Source organism: Juglans regia, chromosome 8 (genome assembly GCF_001411555.2).
Source record: "Juglans regia cultivar Chandler chromosome 8, Walnut 2.0, whole genome shotgun sequence".
Lineage (NCBI taxonomy): Eukaryota > Viridiplantae > Streptophyta > Magnoliopsida > Fagales > Juglandaceae > Juglans > Juglans regia.
In genome coordinates this window covers 14,462,909-14,486,248 of record NC_049908.1, presented here as the reverse complement: position 1 = coordinate 14,486,248, position 23,340 = coordinate 14,462,909, and the positions used below count along the sequence as shown (strand labels likewise).

The 23,340-nt window shown below is 36.9% G+C and overlaps 1 protein-coding gene across 1 annotated transcript; it reads left to right on the top strand.

Annotated features, from left to right (window-relative positions):
- The first annotated feature begins 14,573 nt into the window (after positions 1–14,573).
- Positions 14,574–22,496, top strand: LOC118349190. The gene is made up of 4 exons (XM_035692777.1): positions 14,574–15,244; positions 15,749–15,886; positions 16,760–16,840; positions 22,222–22,496. Exons 1-4 carry the CDS (start codon positions 14,704–14,706, stop codon positions 22,494–22,496), a joined length of 1,035 nt encoding a protein of 344 aa, XP_035548670.1. The 5' UTR covers positions 14,574–14,703.
- The last annotated feature ends 844 nt before the right edge of the window (positions 22,497–23,340 follow it).

Genomic DNA, 23,340 nt, shown 5'->3' with positions numbered 1-23,340 from the left:
GATGGGCCACGCGCCAATGCATACAGTTCATCAGATATATCATTTGGATTATTCGCATGCAATTGTACAACCCACATATTGAGTAAAGCATATACTATATCAAAGTTGAAATTAATATTTTTTCATTTGTTATTGAGTAACGCATATGTGCAAGTACATCTTCGCCAGACAAATTCATTGTTTCATTGTTTTCTCTGTCGTTGTTTTTTACCAAATTCATTACAACCAACATCTATAAATTGTGCAAGTACATCTTCGCCAGACAAATATGGTGGAGGTTGGCCCCATTCAACAGTTCCATCAAACATTCTAGAATTTCCACGCCATCTATGGTCACCAGGTAAAAATCGACGATGACCCATGAAACATAATTTCCTCCCGTACGTAAGCCATTCAGATTTGGTATATTTGTTACAAGTTGGACATGCCATTTTCCCCTTAGTACTCCAACCTGACAAATTCCCATAAGCTGGAAAATCATTTATTGTCCACAACACCGCAGCATGCATCTTGAACGACTTGCCTGTTGACGAATCAAATGTGACAACCCCATTCTCCCACAAATCTTTCAATTCTGCAATCAATGGCTGTAAGTGTATGTCTATATCATTTCTCGGTGACCTCAGACCTGGGATGAGCAAACTCATCATGAAATATGGATCTTTCATACACTTCCAAGGTGGTAAATTATACGGCATAAGTACAACTGGCCAAGTACTATGACTAGTACTCATGTTCCCAAAAGGATTAAATCCATCTGTTGCCAACCCAAGTCTTACGTTATGCGGTTCTTCAGCAAACCATGGGTGTTCCTGATCAAATTCCTTCCACACCTGGGAGTCACAGGATGTGACAAAATATTCTCGTTCCTTACTCTATCTGATGAGTGCCATGTCATATCTACAGCCGTTGCGCGTGACATAAATAATCATTGTAATCTAGGTATCAATGGAAAGTGGTGGACGACCTTTTGCGGAACATTTGCCTTGTCCGATGTCCATCTTGACTCGTGGCATATAGGACACTCGTTCAACTGCTCATTCTTTCGCCAAAATAATATGCAGTCATTTGTACATGCATGTATTATGTTGTAATCAAATCCGAGTCCTCGTTTTAACTTTTTTGCTTCATAGAAGTTACGAGGTAAAGTATTGTCTGTCGGTAGTGCCTCTTTAAACAGCTCAAGTAACATATTGACTGCCCTAATAGATAATCGACACATTGATTTTATGTGAAGCAATCTTACGGTAAACGACAACTTACTATGTCTTCTGCATCCTGGATATAGCTCACGCTGTGAATCATTCCACAAGCGTGCAAAAGTGTTATGGCCCCCATCATTTGAGCTTAATGTGTCCGTGTCACCTTCATCCATAAACATTCTCGCACCAATGTCACCTAACATTTCCTTCATATCCTCATCGTAATCATCTCCAACAATCTCTGGTTGTACATCTTCATCGATCTCTTCTTCTTCATGTGGAGCCTCAAATGAAGTTGGATATGGTTCGCCGTGTAAGACCCAATCAGTATAACCCTTATCAATACCTTTGACAAACAGATGTTCTCTCACCAAGTCTATCTTATGAGAACGCAAATTCCTGCATTCTCTGCATGGGCATCTGATACGCCCATCACTATCACATGTACCCAATGCAAACTCCAAGAATTTCTTAACACCTTCAGCATATACATTGTAATTCTGACCCAATCGATCGGTAACTCTCATCCAACTCTTATCCATGCCGACTATATTCATTACAAACAATATTGTAATGCATCAGCAAACAACCATGTATCATGTACCAATTAATGAGTATGCCACCTTTCACCGGGTAGTTGGTCCTATCCCGTTCGGGATTGTAAGATCATAGTCGCCAACCTATGATCTATTATCTGTCACGTCCAACAAAATTTCGGAAGCATCTCCCCATAGTTCTCCAAATATGCTCGTTTCGTTGTGTGCACTGACAATTAACACGTTGTTGCACCATCACCGAAACTGCATATCCAGAAAACAATGGATGAATCTACCAAAATCATAATGTTGGACGACAACAGATATAGTTCTATAGTTTGCGAGAATGATCTTACAATTCCAAACTGTCCACTCTAGACAATTCAAGAGTTATCAATTAAGCATTCATCCGAATTGATAACTCTCGAACGGGTCTAAGGTTTATTTTGATGAACAAACAATACAAAATATGCTAATATATGTCAAACAATAACAACATATTATTTACACAACAATACAACAAAAACATAATTAGTAGGTATTATTTCAATATTTATTCCAGATTTTAATTTAAATATTAGTTTTACATGTTTATAATTAAGTATTTTAATTTGAATATTAATTTTATTAATTTATCTTGAAGTATTTAAGTATTATTAAATCTTAACTATTTCTATTTTAATTTAAAGATTTAGTAGTATTTTAATTTGAATATTAATTTTATTAATTTATCTTGAAGTATTTAAGTATTATTAAATCTTAACTATTTCTATTTTAATTTAAAGATTTAGTAGTATTTTAATTTGAATATTAATTTTATTAATTTATCTTGAAGTATTTAAGTATTATTAAATCTTAACTATTTCTATTTTAATTTAAAGATTTAGTAGTATTTTAATTTGAATATTAATTTTATTAATTTATCTTTAAGTATTTAAGTATTATTAAATCTTAACTATTTCTATTTTAATTTAAAGATTTAGTAGTATTTTAATTTGAATATTAATTTTATTAATTTTATCTTTAAGTATTTAAGTATTATTAAATCTACCAAAATTTATATTTTAATTTAAAATTTTAGTAGTATTTTAATTTGAATAATAATTTTATTTATTTAGAATTAACAATATTAAATGGTAGTAGTACATATAATTTATACAACTATCCCAAACTATTTGTATTATGTATACGTTATTGATGAAATGTCATTACCCGTTCGAACGATGATGCCCTATGTTCGAACAAAATGAATACGTTCGAACGGTAATCCTAATCCGTTCGAACGTATTCGTTCCAGATTCCAGTCGTCTTCAACAACGCCGAAAACTCCATTAATTACAAACTCTAACAAACACAAACACCAATTTCAAAGCATACAACTTTCTAACATTGCAAAATATTAAGTTCAAATCATACATTTATATTTTAAAAGAAATACCTGACAAATTGAAGATGAAAAGGAAATAATCCGAGAATAATCCGAAAATAATCACAAACTATCCTACAAGTATTAATCTGAGAATAATGGAGTGAGATGAACAAGTTTTTTGAGCTTAAGGGCTAGTTTGAGAAAGAATACCTCTGATATGCGAAGGGTAATCTTCAGGCGACCACACGGAGCGACAGCGCAGGAGGAGAGAAACAAAATTGTGAGGTTCTGTCGTGTTTTTGAAGAACATTTCATGTTCGAACGGTTATTTACTAACCGTTCAAATGTGAAAATATTAAGCGGGAGAAAATTCCCTCCTAATTTTCACGTTCGAACATATAAAAAGTATGTTTGAACGTTATTGAATTATTCCCGCTCGAAAATTTATCGTTCGAACTTTAATTTCTAACTGTTCAAATGGTATTGTAAATGTTTATTTATTTATTTTTTTCATTATACCTTTGAATAAAAGAACAACATTAATATATGTAGACATATTAGATGATACTATAGTTTAATTGGCGGGATATTTTCCCACCACTGCAATAATCCGTTCGAACTATAACAAATTACGTTCGAACGGTAATCCAACTGTCTTTAATTGGCGGGATGTTTTCCTGCCATTTGCCTTGTTCGTTCGAATGTTTTATTTTACGTTCAAACGTTAACATATGTGTTCGAACTGTTTATGAGTACCATTCGAACACATATCCTTTATGATTAAATATAACTTTTTTCATCATTAAATGAAAAGTACTATAACATCATATGTATTAGTTATATATACTATCATATATAATGTAATATATACTATCATATATATGGTAATCTATACTAATTATAGAGTATATATAGTAATATATATTATCATATATATAGTGACCTATACTATCATATATATTATTAAGATCATATGTATTAGTAATATATACTCACATATATATAGCCCCAAATATACTAAGGTCACATAATAAAGTCTAGAGAAATTTATAAGATGATAGTATATTATAAGTAATCTATACTCTATGTATATATGTTGTATAATATCATATATAACTTTAGTAGGTAAAGTATAATGGAATATGTAATATGACATATATTAGTTAAGTATAAACTCATACCATATAGTACTACATGCTATTATATGGTACTATATATATCTTAATATCTCATATATAATACTTTGATAGTAAAGTATTATGATATATTACTATTATACTATAAGAAAATATTTTATAAGTTATTATGCTTTCATTTAAAGTATTCTACTATTATAATATATATTATAATATTACATAGTAGATTACAGTATATATAATCTACTATAATAGTATATATATTATAATAATTTATATGAATATAAATATAGTATACATTTAATATATTTTTTAATAAACTTACAAAACTTCCGTTCGAACGTGAAATAGTAACGGGCAAACGGTTTTATATTAACGTTCGAACTTTTACTATTAACGTTCGAATGGTTATGCACGTATAAGTTATCGCGGGCAGCGATTTCTCTCACGTCGCCGTCCCCACCGTTTGAAAAAGAGAGAAAACGTTTGAACGCACTACATTCACCGCCGTCTGCCGTCGTGATCAGTACATACGTCAAACATTTTTCCTCCCAACTAAAGGTATGTATTTTCAAACTCATTTTACCGTTTATTTTATAATTTTATGGTTTTATTTGTTTTTTTTTTAAATTACATTTTTTCATTAATAATTACCGTAAAATATCATAAATCTATCGTAGGATGTTTAGAAATGAAGAGTACTTTATTTTTTAGTCGAACAAACCACGGAATCAATTAATTTTTGAGTATTTTCATGGCTGCTGAGTTGACTCAGCCATGGCCGAGTTAGATCTGTTTTACGTTCGAACGGTATTAACCAGTTAGTCCGAACGGGTAAACCTGTACGTTCGAACTTGATAGACACGTTCGAACGTTATTAATTGTCCGTTCGACCATATATTTAGACGTTCGAACGCTAATTATTAAATTAAATCCATTAACATTTTATTAGCTTATTAAATTGTTTTCATCGTTTAATTGATTATATGTTCTATCAATTAATTTATTAAATTGCTATTAGTATATAATTTTGTAAATCTTTTAGTCGTAATTAGATTTTATCACTAATCTTGAATGTATATTTTATTTTTTAAATTGCAGGATCATAATAATGTCTTATCGGGGCCGTAAACGTGGTAGATCAGGAGAACCTTCCATCCAAACAGTTCGAGAGCGGACCGTTTTACTTGAGCGACAGGTAAAACTGTCTGATTTTGTCGCTCTTATATGGGAGGGTCATTCCCTCCCATCAGTATTCAATGATCGTGGTTGGGCACCAATCTTAGATCAGCGAGAAGAAGGAATGGAGCTCGTTTCCTTCATTGAGATCGTTACTGAGTTCTATAAAGAGCTCGGTGCTGCTAGCCCAGACGATGGAGGGGCATATAGGATCTGTGTCCGAGGAGCTCCTGTTATATTTTCAGCGGATGGACTCGCTGCATATCTGGGTATTCCTAGGCTTCTTGATGCCTATCCAAACCTCCCGCCTAGAGAGTCTGGTCCTTCAGGTGATGCAGCTATGTCTCAGGACGAGGGACTAGATTACACAGATGAGATAGATACACTTGCTGATCACGAGGTCAGAGACTTGATTGTTGGTCCAGATGCTCCAGTGTACGATGGCTCCAAGAGTATTAGGCAGGCAGATTTATCTTCTTTCTTCAAGATTATGAATTTGATCATTGCCAACAATATTGACCCACGGCAGCACAAGACCGAGGTCGGCATGGATCGAGCGAGATTTATGATACGGGTCGCTCGTGGCATCCCGATCGACCTCGTTGGTTATATATTTGAGAGGATCCGATCAGAGGCACGGTTCATTACGACAGATATACTGCCGTTTAGGATCCTCATCACTCGATTTTTGCTACATGCCGGGGTTGTGTCCGAACCTGCCGAGCGTTCCCGATTTTCGATGGCACCGATCAACAGCACCACCCTATCACGGAGCACGGGACACTCTAGATTTCGTTTTCGTGGAGCTGTTCCTGACAGGGCTGAGATTCAGAGAGATGGGTAGCCAGGAGATACTGGAGTATCGGCTGGTGAGACATCTACACAGGCTGAGACATCACGCACATATATTCGCGAGGAGATGGCTGACATATTGCGTGCTGAGATCTGTGTACACACATCAGCAGTGATTGATGCAGTGCATACTGCCATGTCTGAGTTGCGTACAGAGATTATGGCTACCGTCTCTGGGTTACGTACAAAGGTTGATGAGTTACGTACAAAGATTAATGCCAATAATGTAACTCAGGTCACAGTTAGTACTCGACTGACACAGGTAGAGACACAATTAGCTGCAGTCGAGGATGTGTGTAGAGACCTCGTATCACAATAGTTTTTATCTTTTATTTATATTTTCTTTTGTTGTAATTATGAAGAATATATATGGCATTTTGATAATTTGCTTTATTTGGTTGATTAATATGTATGTGATTGATAATATTTATTTACTAAATATCTTATTTAACGTAAAAGAAATCATTAAAATATTTTAAAATTAATTACATAAAATTAATTAATGAATTTGTATATATGATAGATATTTTTTATATTTTGAGTTTCGTACCGAGATTAATATTATACCTTCGAATGTATAAATGTGGTGCTTAAATATGTTCTAACTAAATATATTCCGTTCGAACAGTTTAGAAAGCTTCCTGCCAGGATTTGCCACCAAATATTTTCCGTTCGAACACAACAAATTCTCGTTCGAACGTTTTTGAACTTTCCCCGCCATAATAAAGTAATTATCCGCCAAATTTTACTGTTCGAACGGGAAAATTTTTTTGAGACGATTTAATTCGTCGCAGAAAAAACTGTTCGATCGGTTATTTTGACGTTCGAACGGTTTTCTAAATTCATCGATTTTTTGGGACGAAATTTAAATTTCGTCCCAAAAAATGACTTTTAGGGATGAAAAAAATTTCGTCCCAAAATCTCAAATTTGTTGTAGTGAATAATGGGACCCTACAGTGAAATATATACACGCGAGCAAGTCAACGTCACCGCTTCAATTAGAAAGCTAATCCCAACAACCCAAAAGCTTATCCACACAAACCAAAAGCTTATCCACGCTTTCATTTTCAACCATTTAATTTTATATAGTCCCACTTTTAAAGAGGAATATAATAATGATATTATCTCTCAAGTTTTTAAGTGAAGATAGACATATAAAATAAACTCTACAACATTTATTACTGTTGGGGACATGAATTTAAGAACAAGTGCGGTACGTAATACCCCTCTTCATGTCCTTGCACTGACAACATTTATTACGCTGGGCGGTATGCCCATCGATCAAGATGAGGTGACATAGCAGCCGCACCCTTTTTATAGATTGTTTCGGTAGGTATGATAACATCTCGTATAATTAATTAATGAGTAATCTTACAATTAAAAAGAGATTGTATAAAAATAAAGTTACAAACTCACGTGACTTCACGTGATACTTTAAATTTTCTTCATAAGAAGACAATACAAATTTCATAATGGAAATATTATTTCTCTTGTTTTAATACCATGCGATATATAAGATTGTTCATCAAGACCGGATTTTTCCCCATCCCGGTCCAGAATCTGGGAAATCGAATTCCGGCCTTGAACAAATCTAGTCCAACACTTAGGTTTCAAAACCAGGGTACAACTAGTCTTAGTACCGGGTTTTAAACCTAGAATCTAATTTTGTTTTCTTTTTTTTTTTCCAGTTTCAACATTTCAATTCCAAAGCACAAACTTCCATTCAATAGGAGAATACAATGGAGAAGGTGACACAGATGGTGGACATGAGAGAAAACAAAAGGAGCTAAATATTAAACAAAATATAGGTCTATCTTCTCACAAGGCATCCCGAGCAGCAATTTGACATAATAGCATTTGCAACTGTGGATATTCCTAGTTTTGGGCCAGATATCTTGTAGTGCTGAAAAAAATGACCAGTCGTTTTTCATTAATCACCGAGAGCAGCACGAAGCGAAGTTGAACAAGATTTTACATTGCATCACCTTTTGTATCTGGTCCTAGTTTGCTCTTCCCTCCAACTCTTCCAACTCAATCTCTTTTCCATCGATTAGTTTCCCTGCAGCTTTCATCTTGCATAGAACCAAACTTTAATTAAATCAAAATGAACCCAACCTTATTTGTTTATTGGAGCAACACAAAGCATGATCCGCTACACCATTTAAATGGTGTTCTCACAAGCAGCAAGGATGTAAGTTGTGCTATCATAAATGTCACACATTTTCAAATATTTTATAATCTATTCATAATCAAAGACTAGGAGTTATCCATAGGAAACAATAGAAAATTAAGCAAGATGAACTACTATAGTTAAAGTTGCATTAGTTGATTACATGCTTAGATCCGCATTAAATGTATACGAGCTCAGAATGATGATTGCATGTCGTCAATGACTCCCTTGACTTGGCTAAAAGTGTCTTATGTGCAGATGTCAGGGTAGGAAATCTGGAATATGTTTCAATTTTTAATAAAAATAAGAGAACAGTTGTAACGCTCGTCCTTGTGGTAGGTCTTTTTATAAAATATTTTTAGAAATGATGACGGAAATTACTGTTCGATTTAAAACCTTTTACTTCCATACCCAGGGTGCAAGACTCTACGTTTATAAAATAAAAGTGTTTTGACAATAAAAGAGGTTTACAGCAAAAAACATTAATCTTACAATAAAAAGTTCTCTCGTACAATGAAAACTCATGCCTAGACTTTTGTGCTCTTTCCCATGGGCCGTGTCCATCCTGACGCATACTTCTCATTCAAATCCTGTGGGGGTAAGGGCATGCATAAAAACTGAAATGAGTCGAAGATTTGTAATCATTACTTCACACGGTTAAAATATAACAACATACGTTTCCATTCATGCATTCATCATTCATACATGCATACGTGCGTTCTTTTGAAAACGTCACTGGATGGGGTTTTCTTTTAAAAATGGGCTTCCTTTTTGTAAAACGTGTCACCTGTCAGTACCTTCATTTCTTAAGGAGTGTGATTCATTCATGCATTCATTCATTCATTATTATCACTTTCATTGGCCGATACACACTATTACGCCCCGTGTGTTGGGGTTAGCGGTCTTCTTTTGGACCCGGACTCCGCCTGTGGCCATGGGTTGGGAATCCATTTTCAGTCAGGGGGTTGCATTGGGTGCACTACCAGTATTACTTACTCGGCATTGAAATATGCTCATTCATTGGTACCCTTTCCATTTATTCATTCGTATGGCCGTTACGTATTTTCATGCAGTAAGACATTCATTCATTTAGTCTTTCCTTTCATTCATTTTAGTCATTTTCATTTAACAGTTCATTTATGGAGAAACATCGTTTAAAAGCCTGGGCTTAAACATCGTCCTTCATGGCATCCTTAAAACATCAGTTCATAGGGGCATTTTAACATCAGTTTGTAGGGACCATTTTAAAACACTTTCTTCGCATCAGTCAAAGCATCAGTTTAAAGCTCAGGGCACAGGCCTCGACGTTTATTTTCTTTCCTTTGAAAATACATACAATAGATATGGCGTATAGTCATCCATTCACATGCGTACAATTAATTACTTTGGGTGCGTAAAAAGGGGCTGCCGAGGAGGGGCCGTACATACTTATACTTTTGAACACTTAGCATTTTCTTTCGTAAAGCATCTTAAAGAAAAGTGTTTCCTTTTCATTTCTTCTATTTTAAAAAACTCTAGAAGGGCATGAACGTAGTACTTACCTGGACTCCATGCTACTTTCATATCATGCAGTCCATTCATGCGCGTGTCAGATGGCAACCTACATGTATACACATAACCTAATGTCATTCTCTATCTAATGCATTAGTAGCTTAAACTATAAATAGAGCTACACTTCACTTGGAGCACTCTCCTTCTATCGCGAGCCCTTACGTGCCATTTACTATGCTAAAACTTTCGGGGACCACTTACAGTCACTATCTCTTCCAAACTCGACGTTCTGCTTCGAGTGTTCATTCACTAAGGTGAACCTATAATTCACCTTAGGATTAAGACAGTAAGTCCTTCGTCTTACTCTTCTCGTTGACCACATTCCGACGCATGATTCCGACTGACAGAGTCACGCATCTCAATCCTAGACAATACACCTGTCACTATCTTTATGCACCTTAGCTCCCACTAAATCCTGATTCCCATCCATACAAACTACAAGGCTCTAAGCCAACTCTGAGGCTTAAGCACCGTGCAACTATGCTTAGGACAGATTACCTATTACATATGGTGAATCTGTCCGGCACATGTGTCTCACCAGATTACACATATACCTTACCCCTTATCACCTAAGATCAACATATCATACGTTGATCATCTGCTTGTGTAAACAAGCACCATACTCCGATACCAACCTTCTCTTAACCCCACTAGCATGACTCTCCATGCTACCCGTCCCTTTTGACAGTTCATCCCAACACTTAGTACGACCAAACTCTGTTTATAACTACGTCTTACGTCACGTCACATAGCTCGAGACTACACCCAAGTTGCCCCGTGACCTTGTCACATCACCTGACATCCTGCTACGTCACTCCTACACCAACTCCTTAACATATCACGAGTACGGTCCCACACGTACTCCTATCACATCGTGACATCTCGTCACGTTCTTGCTACGCCATTCCAACACTTACTCCTCACCCATCACAAGCACGATTGCTAATAGTCATGTCACTTCATGACATTCCCCAGTCATGCTTCCACTACGCACTCTTATACTCATTCTGCTACTTCACTCATACTCCCAACCATAAGTCGAATAGGTGACACCTGTCACCTCAGACTACAGGCCATGTCACAACTACTTCGAGACACTGTTCCACAGTTCCCGATACTATTTATCACGCTCTACGCCCATCAATCACACAACCATCCATATCTCTGCGACACGCCACACGGTGTATCACTGCACCTCATGGAGTACACTCCACGTGTACTCTCTTCACACAGGCTACGCCACATCACCATTATAGCATACCTGCCATATGGTGCATCACTCCACCATATGGAGTACACTCCACATGTACTCCCTTCATACACGCTACACCACACAGAGTACACCCAACGTGTACTCTTCCCATTCCACACAACGCCACGTCATCATTACAGCACAATCCACAACACCTCACAGCACACTTCCCAACTACGCCGCCCAACACTTCACAGCGCACTACACAGATACGCCCAACACTTCACTACACAACACATCACAACACAGCGAACTCCACACATACTAACAGCACAGTCTACAACTTAATCAACTAATTAACATCTAACATAAATAATAAGGGATAGAGAGTTATACCATCAACGGGATAACCCGTGTGTTGCTCGTTGACCGTCACGGTCGATAACGTTGGAAGGAATGTACGGGGTGGCTATACCGTGTACGGTGACTGTTTAGGCGGTTGGATAGCTAGGCGTGGTCTTGGAATGGCTCATGGTGGCCTTGTGATGGTGGCAAGGAGCGTAGCACGGAGGATCTGGCCGTGTGCAGTGGCAGTTAGTCACGCGCAGTGACTGTCCACCGTGCGTAGTGGCTGCCCACCACATAAAGTGGTGGTTCGGCTTAGGGTTAGACCAAGGGAGGTCAAGGGAGGTTGCTGGTGGAGTCGTGGAGGCTTGGTGGTGGTGGCACGGCGGTCCACGGTGGTGGAGGGGAAACTGGCTGTGTGTGAGAGGGAGAGATGCCGTGAGAGAGAGAGCGAGAGTGGAGGAGCATGGGTGGCAGATCGGGGCCATGTGTGGTTGGGATGGTTCGGTGGTGGCCTGAGGATGCCGGAGAGGGTGGTCACACGCCGCGAGTGGCGGTGTACGGTGGTGGAGGGTGAGAAACCCGTGCGGTGGAGGAGTCTCGTGCGATGGATCTAGGGGAGGCTACCGGTCGTGGGTCCAAGGGAGGAGGAAGGGGGAGACCAGGAGGAGCTCGTGGTGGTGTCCGTTGGCCAAGGTTGCCACGCACGGCGGCGCTAGGGACGTGCACAGTGAACCCGTGCGTGGGTAAGGCTGTGTACGTGCAGGTGGAGAAGGTGGTTGCATGGAGGGGGCCGAGCTCGCTGGAGGGTCATGGCCGGTGAGAGGAGGAGCTACTGTGGAGGTGGTGGTGCCGGAGGACGGTGCACGGCGGCACAGCAACGTGAAGCCCATTCGGGCTGTGCACTGCCGAGAGAGAGGAAGAGAGAGCATGAGAGAGGGAGACCGGTGTGGGGGGACTCCCGGAGTGAGGTGGTGCCAGTGGAAGGGGCAGTGAGGCTCACCGGCACACGACGGCGCCGGGCTGGGCAGTGGAGGAATCGGGCATGGGGAGGGGCAGCGTACCGCGTACGCATGAGCTGAGGGAGGAGAGAGAGAGGGGAGGGAAAAGTGAGGGAGAAAGAGAGGGGCTTTGGGTTTTAATCTAGTCCCTTCGTCTTGGGATCTTCAAAACGATCTAACGGTGGATGATTAAAACACTGATTTGAAAATACGTAAACGTTAACTTAATTAAAAGTACTTAGAGGAATTAAGATAGAATATTATTTAAACTAACTTTAGTTTATAAAGTAATATGCCTTCATCATTAATAAAATGATGAAATCTTATTTAATATATTTAAAAAAATAAAACCATTTAATATTTAAAACTTTCAACATAATTTAAATCTCATATATTTTAAACAATTGAAATCATTTTAATAATTAATATTAAAATGATTTCCAACAATTATAATATTTTGGAGCTCTTCAAAATATTATAATTGTCTTATTTAAAACAAGCTTAATTCAATAATACTGGAAATACCTCATATAAATATTTTTAGTACATTTAAAACACTGGGCGTACTTTAGAAATCACATAGTATCTTTAAAACACGCTTAACGAGGCTCGCAGTCACTAGAGAGAAGGGGCAGACTGTTGCATAATTTCATTCTCGAAATTTGTTTACGTCAAAAAGAATAAGTCTTACATAAGAAAGAAGAAGCGTACGTAAGAAGGAATGAGCGGAGTGTTACAACAGTGATCAACTAAGTGTAGCTAAGAAAAGAGAGAAGGAAATTGATTAGAAAAAAAGGAACCGAGTTCAACCCGAAACCCAGAATAAAAAATCCAGATTCCGTCGGGTTTCGACCTGGGTCTGACCCGTGCTAACCCGGTCCGGGTTTTGGCCTAGGTTTGAAATCTGGGTTCCAGTCAGGATATACTCGGGTTTCCAAGCCAGAACCCAGATGAATAGTCCTAGCGATAAATACTATTTGTGCTCTCTTTCCTTTTCTAAAAAGCATTATTAGGTCCCTTCCTTTTTTAAAATGAGATTATAATTCTTTTGTTTAAAAGAAAGTCTTAAGTAATAAGTATGCAAAAAAAAAAAAAAAAAAAATGAAGATTCGTCCTTCTACACCATGTGTCGAATCAATTTGGTCAAGTTAAAGTTTTGTCCGACAAAGCCTTGAGAAAAATCTCTTATTCAACATTATATTATATATTTTATTCACCCTGTGATGGATCTTCTGCAAAACCAATATTGTGTTCTTGATCACAATAGAATCAGAAGTAGTGATAAGGAGATCATAATGTATAAATTAAGCATGTTAATTGAGCAAATAATAAATAAAATACCTGCTACATGCATGCTTATTTATACATTAATGTGAAGAAAATGATACTCAAATTATAGTCTAACAAAAATTGAGACTTTACATTTATTTTAAGTGAATGGAGGTATTACGACTCATGCACCCGTGTGATTAGACCATTACGTCCTATAGTTTCACAACTAATTTTCTACTTTTATCTAGAAAATAGAAAAGGGTTTCTTCGTAGTGTTTTGCATTAGAACCATTCTCTCTTATCACCATAGTCCCTATGAAATCGACCTTGAGACTCTCTCTTCAAAACAAATAGACAGCTTTTAAACTTGGAGACAAATTAAATGGAGAGACAAGTAGCAGTAATAATGGGACCCTATAGTGAAATATATTCACGCGAGCAAGTCAACGTCACCGCTTCAATTAGAAAGCTAATCCCAACAACCCAAAAGCTTATCCACACAAACCAAAAGCTTTTCTACGCTTTCATTTTCAACCATGTCATTTTATATAGTCCCACTTTTAAAGATGAATATAATAATGATATTATCTCTCAAGTTTTTAAGTGAAGATAGACATATAAAATAAACTCAACAATATTTATTACTATTTATATATGTTTTTTAAACAACATTAAATATTCTATGAATATTCAATTGTTCTATTTTAGTTATCTATCTATATCGAACTTAAAACCGTCGGGAGTTTTGGTCCATAAATATGTAGCCCAGGACTCGGTTATGGTATAAATCAAGGTACCACTCCCAATATTATCAGTAGCTGCGTGCGATCAACCCATTTCTTTTACATCATTCTCGTTCCTATAGTATAGTAGGTAGCAGGAAGATCAGATTAGAAAAATGGCTTCCAACATAAATGAAATGGTGGCGATCAAGACGGATTTACTCAGAAAGTCCATGGAGGGCGACTGGGATGGAGTTATTGATATCTATCAGAAGCACCCAAGTGCTCACAAGGCAAAGCTCACATGGAATGAGGACACAGCATTACACATAGCTGTCTCCGATAACAAACAAGAGAAAGTGGGGCGACTTATGGACATAATTTCCTGTCATCATGGAGAAGGCAAAGATCAGGCAGATGAATTTAAGAACAAGCGCGGTAATACCCCTCTTCATCTCGCTGCATCAATGGGGAGTGCGACCATGTGTGAGAGCATAGCCAGATCATCATTTCCGCTTGGCTTATCATTTATGACTGCTCGCAATTGTAAGGGAGAGACTCCCCTTTTCTTGGCGGCACTCTCTTGTAAAAAAGATGCTTTGGTTTCCCTTCACGCACTTTGTCAAGATATGAATCTTAATGGCTATGACTTTTGCCGGAGGATAGATGACCATGACGACACTATTCTTCATGTTGCCATTTCTATAGAATGTTTCGGTAGGTATTATAAAATCGCGTATAATTAATTAATGAGTAGTGTTACAACAACATAGAAATTGCACAAAGTAAAATCACAAACGTTCACGTGGTTTCACGTGATATTTTATATTTTCTTTATAATAAAAATAACTTTATAATTTGACATATGACATTAATATATCTCAATTGTGATTTTATTTTTATAAAGTTTCTTTGTGATTAAAATATTTTTTTTAATTATATCCTCTTTAGTTATATTGCATTTCTTCTCGGTCTGCTTTTGCCAGTAACGTGGATTTCCTTGTAGAGATGTTCGGATTCACATTATCTTCATCCTAAGAAACTTCTTTTCCCTTTAAATAGACAAAATACACATAATTTAGATTGTTTTCCTTGTTTGCTTGACTATGTGTAATATATATACTATACTAGTTTCTGCATATGCAAAGGTCTTTAGATATTACGAAGTACTACTTTATAAATATATATATTCTAAAACACATTTCATTTTTCATTGGGCAGATATGGCACTTGAAATAATTCAGTTGTACCCGAAACTAGTACACTCCATCAATAAGCAAGGACTCGCCCCTCTACATGTACTAGCGGGCAAGCCTTCGGCCTTTAAATCATGTGCAACCAAAGCTAGCTATTATAAAAGTAAGGATTGCTATATTTTTGTTATGCATAAAGTCTTTGTTATCTTAGATATTTTTGTTATACAAGCTTAAGATACACAAAGCTGCCACATGGACAAATAGGGGAAGCACCTATATAAATTAAGGTTTAAAGCAACATACACGACAATTAATTTCTATGCTACATTTAAAATTTAAAAAATAATTATATTCACAAATTACTCCTCTTCCTTTTGAGATTCATGACTATTAATAAACTTAAGTGGAGATAAAACACAAAGGCCCGGGGTTGAGAAAACGGGGGAAAAATCTAAAAGGCCTGAATTTTGTTAAATAACTAATAATCTCAACATCTTTATTTCTTCTTTATGTTTTAGCTCAAGAAGAGAATATTTGGATTCAAATAATCCTCTTTAATTATTTATCTACATTGGAATGTCAGATTTTGAGATACAAAAATAAAATGTCCTGTGATTCTATATGGAAAACATTAGATGTCGCAGAACTTGCTTAATGTGTGTGTGTGTGTGTGATATATATATATATATATATATATATATATATTATTCTTTCCAGATTCGACAATGATACATACTACATAGAATTAGATAAGATTTTCTAAATTTTAGATCTACCTTTTGGAAATGTTTTATTTCACCAAAGGAACCATATATATCATGTTCAAATCTAGGCCTCCTTTATGCATCACTCTGTTGTTTCTTAAATTAATCAATTCATAAGTTAGGGGTCTATCTATAGGGCCGCAACTATCTTGATTCTTGTTTACTTTTTGTGAAGTTGGTCTGACGAAACGTAACAGTGCTTTTTCGTTGCTGCTGTATATATGCTATGTGCTAGCTAGTGGTTGAACTATCTCTTCTTAAATACGCCGTAGGATCAAAAAAGAAAGGAGGGGAGACGGAGGATTTAGAGAATCCTCAAATACGGAGTTCTCCACGCCAAGATCAACACCGAGGTAAACATACTACCTATTGAAAATTTAATTTTCAAGTTCGTTTATTAAAGCACCAAACACACTAAAAATGTGGAAGCATATATATCACATGATTGATTAGCATAATAATGGTCGAAAATAGGTAGATCTAATAAATTAAGCGAGAAAATATAATCAATAAAACAAAAAGAAAGTCATGGTGAAGGGAAGGAGGTGGTGGGGAGGTAGGTAAGGCATAGATGACAGAGTTTGACCTCTAAATTATGACGACCTTAGTCCCCACTTGTGTTTTGACGGGAGTTGTGGCCTGGGGAAGCGCATTGCACGGGTCACACCCCACAAATATGTGTAAAATAAAAAGGGCATGAAATAATACTACATGCATAAGTACTAAGAAAAGATTAAATGTGTGCACCATGACCTCTTCTAAAATGACCTTTCACACACTCTGGCTCATTTCAGCACACCGAAAGTAATGACCATGCTCGTGACTTTGTTATGAGCAGTGCTTGGTTTCGTGTCCGTACTTGACCACAACTAGGGGTGTTCATCCGGGTTCCAACCCGGGAACCCGGGTCTACCCGGACCGGAAACCGGGTTTCAAACCCGGGCCGGAACCCGGACCGGGTTAGTCCCGGTTCAGGAGTGCCATCGGAGTTGATTTTTGTTTTGTAAACCCATTTGTTGCCAACCAAGTTCATGTCAGCTTCATAAGGGACCAAGGACCACGTACCTTGCTTCATAAGAGCAGAGAATTCGGCATCCATGGCCTCACGCCATTATGAGAATTTATGAGCTTCAGAGTAGCTTGTAGGATCAGTGGGAATGGTGGAAATGGCAAGAAGAACAGTGCGCAGAGGGTACCTGGTAGTGCCATCGAGATATTGCTTGGGTTTCACAATATTGTTCTGTGAGCGGGTCACCATCGGGTGAGAATGAGGTGGAAGTGGTTCGGTCGGCAAGGCATCTGCAGATGGTGTAGACGACGCTGTAGGAGACAGTGTCAGTGAGGAAGACGAAAACAAGGGAGAATGTGTCGGTGAGGAGAACGAATGCAGAGGAGAAGACTCATTTGACACTGACGCAACAGGGGAGGAAGATAAGTGAGAGGCTGTCGTTTCAGGAGGGTCCCCATGCGATGTCATACCATGAAGTGAAGGAGGGGCAAAAAAGGTAGGACAAGATTGGTCGTTTGAAGAGATTAATAAAAGCAAGATTGTGGACGACACTGTGCGAGGATTTTCAGTAGGAACTGAAGACGGTGTGGACGACGAAAATGGAAACAAAGTCTCGTAAAAAATGACATGCCGAGACACAAACACTTTGCTAGAGTCAGGATCAAGGCATTTGTAACCTTTGTGAAGATTACTGATGCTAATAAAGACACGTTTTTCTGATCTAAAATCCAACTTGTGTTTGTTAAAAGGTCGAAGATAGGGATAACAACACAACCGAAAATCTTAATGAGAGAAAAATCGGGTGCCTGATAAAATAATTTTTCAAATGGAGAGATACCGAGAGGAGCAGCTGGAAGACGGTTAATAAGATAAGTTGCCATTTGGAAAGCATCATCCTAAAAACAGTGAGGCGTTGAACTTTGGGATAATAAGGATAAACCAGTTTCAACAACATGACGATCTTTCCTTTCAACTGAGCCATTTTGCTGAGAGGTGTGAGGGCAAGAAACATGATGTTGAATTCCCACTTTGTGAAAATACCGATGAAGTGTTTGAAATTCACCACCCCAGTCTGTTTGGACACATTTTATTTGTCGACTAAATTGACTTTCAACCATTTTTTGAAATTGAGAAAAAATAGTCAAAACATCATATTTATTTGCAAGAGGATAGAGCCAAACAAATTTAATGAAATGATCAACAAAAGAAACATAATATTTATTGCCTTTGGTAGATAAAATAGAGGATGGACCCCATACATCAGAAAAAATTAAATCTAGGGGATGAGTGGAAATAGATTGAGAATCTGGGAATGGTAGACGATGGCTTTTTCCTTGTTGACATGCCGAACAAACACTCGGTATTTTATTTGAGGAAACTGGAAGAGAGAATTTAGACACAAGATGCTTTATTGTTTGATAGGTGGGATGAGTGATGGGTGAAGTCGTGTTGGACGAGGGAAAAGGATAGAGTCCATCTTTAGGCTTTCCTTGCAGAAGAACCTTCTTTGTAACCTCGTCCTTCACAAAAAAATGAGATGAGTGAAACTCAACAAATACATTATTGTCTTTGGTAAATTGACTCACAGAAATAAAGTTCTTCTTAATTTGTGGAACATGTAAAATATTGTGAAGATTAAATGAAGAATTTGAAGACTTAATCTCAGATGAACCAATGTGAGCAATAGCCAAACCTGCCCCGTCCCCTACTTGAATTTGATCCAAACCATTATAGGTATCGGCGTGAAGATTCAAGTTTTGAATATCGCTGGTAAGATGGTTGGTGGAGCCAGTGTCGGGATGCCAATTGGTATCAGTTGGAGCTTTTTGTACTGAAAAAAATGCCGTCATGTTGTTTGGCATGTTTTGATAAGCCTGATCAAAACGATGGAAACATTTGATGGCGAGATGACCAGCTTTGCCACAGATCTGGCACATTGGGCGATTTCCACCATGTCGACTACCTCGGCCCCTGCCACGACCACGTGATCCTAAGTAAGATGGAGCACGGTTTGGATATGGTGATTTACCAGGAGTACCACGAGATTGATCAGTGCGGGTTGCAACATTGGCAGAACTAATGGTAGCTTCAATGACTTGAGTATGTTGCTGTAGACGTAATTCAAAATTGAGAAGATGACCAAATATATCTTCAGGTTCCATTGGAGCATCCCTTGTTTGAATGGACGTAACAATGGGATCATACGAGGAGTCGAGGCCACCTAGCAAGTATGAGACAATCTCAGCATCTGGGAGTGGGTGTCCAATGACTGCAAGAGTATCAGCCAGGGACTTCACAGTCTGGAAATAATCCGAGATAGTCATGCCACCCTTTGTGACGGTAGAAAGTTGACGCCGAGTTGTTGATAGGCGAGCTCGAGAGTGAGAGGAATACATTTTTTCCAGTGCAGACCAAACCTCTCGAGATGTAGTAGCACCAACCACTTTGGCAAGGATGCTTTCCGATAAAGAGGACATGAGAATACTCAATACAATCTGGTCTTGATCGAACCAGTTAGTAAATCCTGGATTGAGAAGCAGAGGAGGGACTGTAGTTGACGTAGCAGTTGCTGGGTTTGAAATATATTGGGTGGGTTGATGTCGGCTCCCATCGACATAGCCAAAAAGACGTTGGCCTCTTAGATAGAACGTGATTTGAGCTCTCCATAATCAGTAGTTTTCACTACTCAGCTTGATAGTAACCAAGCTTTGGATGCTAGGAGGGGTAATGGGTGTGTTTGAGAGAGACGTTACAGAGGAATCGGAAGAGGATGCCATTGACGTTAGTCACGATGGCTCTAATACCATATAACAAAACGATAAAAACTGGGTTATACTCCCTGCCTTGAATGGCTTCCGAGAGATAGTATATATAGAATAACTTCTATACAAGATAGAGTCTGTTACAAGTTTGAATTTCACAAGATAAATATTATCACCTATAATTTTGGTTTGAGGCGCCAGTATCCGAATGCTTTGGAAGAGAGTTGAACGTGGAGCAGGTGTCTTTCGAATTTGAAATTGTCTTATCCTTATCACGCACACCGCTCCAATTCCAATAGATGCTCATCTCAAATTTCTCAAGATTCCTTCCCACCAGTCTTCTTCTAAGGGTCTGCAGAGTTGATGCTTGCACATTTGCAGAGTTGCCTTCCTAAAGACATGTTGATACCAAATTTCTCCCAAGCATTTCTAGCGCCTTTACTAAGGGGTATGGGGAAAACAAATCCCGAGCATTAGCTTGGGTTCTCAATACAGCACGGGAATATTGAACTCTGAGCTTTAGCCTGGATGGATGGTAGGGCGGGGAACATGTTTCGAAATAGTAATCTCTATCATAAAATAAAATCATGAGTTTTATAAATATTTCTAAGAGAAATAAATCCATCTAGATAATAGGTTTTTTAACATAAAATGAATATTCAATAATACTCTTAAAGAACTAAAGTCATTTAAATAAAATGATTTACTAAAACTGTATTATTTTTCAGAGCTTCACAATATAAAAATGCTTACTTGAAAATTAGGCTTTGTTTAATAATACTAAAAATACCCCTTTTAAAAATAATTTTAAACATTTAAAACACTGGATCCCATTTAAAATTATCTGCTAAATCTAAAACACAACTTCGGGATTTAAAACTGCAAAGGTGAGACTCGTGACCAATCGAGAGAAAAATGAGCAGTTCGTCATAATTATACCATAAAACATCATATATATTACTCATCTGTTTATGGTGAGCTCACTTCTAAGTTATAAATATATCGCTCTCTATATATGGTATATATGACATGTAACGCTCGTCTTTGTAGTGAAATTTTAGAAAATAATTTTAGAGAAACGAGAAGGAAATTACAGAACTTTTTTAAAAACTTTTCTTTCCCTTCATAGGATATAAAAGATTTCATAATTAAAAATTAAAATATACTTTATAAATCTAAAAGAGAGTTTTGTAGCAAATTCATTTAATTACAAATATAAAATCCTTTTACAAAACTAGTTTCATACCTTACAAAAAATAGGCTTCTGTCACCTCTTCCTTGGGCCATGTCTGTCATGACGCTTCTTATACATAAAAATAAAATGAGTTGAATACTCAGTAAGCATTACTTCATGTTGTTAAAATATACAAACATAGGTTTTCATTCATGTATTTGACATTCATCTACATACTTTACATAAAATATTCATTCCCTTTGAAAACATTTTTAATGGTGAGATTTTTCTTTTAAAATGTTTTTATTTCTCATACCTTATACATTCATTCATAAAGAAACTAAATAATTCATAACATTCAATTACTCTTTTTACTTTTCATCTGGCCGATACACACTATTCCGTCCCATGTGTTGGGGTTAACGGTCTTTTGAAACCGGATTCCGCCCATGACAGCAGGTTGACAACCCCTTTCAGTCAGGGGTAGCATTGAGTGCACTACCAGTATTATTTACCCGGCATTCCAATCTGCCCAGTCCATTGATACCATCATTAATTCAATTAGTCATGACTGTTATGTATTTTCATACATTAAAACATTCATCCATTTCCTTTCCTTTCTTTTCATCCATTCCTTTCAGTTATTTTCTTTTCATTCTTTTCATTATTTTCATTCATCAGTCCATTTCATTTTATAAAACATCATTTCATAACATAAGGTTTTCCCTGCATCATTTCATTAATTTGTAAGATTTGTGTTATATTCATAAGGTTTTCCCTGCGTCACAGGATGTCTACCAGATAAACAGAAGCGCGAATTGGCCTCTGAAGTCATGAACGACCTTTTAGAACGTATTTCATCATATGAATTAAATGAAGATGGTGAAACGGACCCCAACATGATCATTGGGCCTAAGATGGTGGGGGATCAAAAGCAAAAAAGCCCAACCGATGGGAGTACCAGTGGATTGGGTATTTCCTTATCCTTCTTACTTAATTCTTTTTCATTTACGCATAAAACTACTAAGGGGATGTCGATCTCAGACGCTTTTCTTATCTACTAATTAATAATGTCGAAAAAAGGATCACATGATATACATAATTATTATTGACTACATTATATATATGACATGACATTTATTATATGTATATAGTTAACGAACAAGACTTGTTAGTGCAGATGGAATTTCGGATTCTAATCAGAATTATGTGCAATAATACAAAGATTAAGTACAACTAAAATAGAAACATTATACCAAAAAACATCATATATATTACTCATATGTTCATGATGAGCTCCATTGTAAGTTATAAATATATCTCTCTATATATGATATATATGACATGTAACACACATTCTTGTAGTGAGACTTTAGAAAATAATTTTAGAAAAACAAGAAGGGAATTATTGAACTTCTTAAAAAATTTCCTTTCCCTTCCCAGGATATAAAAGATTCCATAGTTAAAATTTGAAATATACTTTATAAATCTAAAAGAGAGTTTTGCAGCATTTACTTAAAAATATAAAGTCCTTTTGCAAAACTTGTTTCATACATTACATAAAATGCCTAGGCTTCTGTCACCTCTTCCTTGGGCCATGTCTGTCCTGAACCTTCTTACTCATTTTGTTCTTGAGAGGGGAGGGATATACATAAAAATAAAATAAGTCGAATACTCAATAATCATTATTTCATACCGTAAAAATATACTGACATAGGTTTTCATTCATGCATTTGACATTCATCTACATACTTTACATAAAGCATTCATTCCCTTTGAAAACAATACAAGGTAGAGTTTTTTTTTTAAAAACGTTTTCATTTCTCATAAAACATTTCTCACACCTTGTACATTCATTCATAAAGAAACTAAATCATTCATAACATTCAATTACTCTTTTCACTTTTC

Coding starts and splice junctions, on each gene's coding strand:
- LOC118349190 (XM_035692777.1), top strand. CDS start 14,704: ATGGCTTCCAACATAAATGAAATGGTGGCGATCAAGACGGATTTACTC. Junction 15,245..15,748: donor CATTTCTATAGAATGTTTCG/GTAGGTATTATA, acceptor TTCATTGGGCAG/ATATGGCACTTGAAATAATT. Junction 16,841..22,221: donor ACGCCAAGATCAACACCGAG/GTAAACATACTA, acceptor CCTGCGTCACAG/GATGTCTACCAGATAAACAG.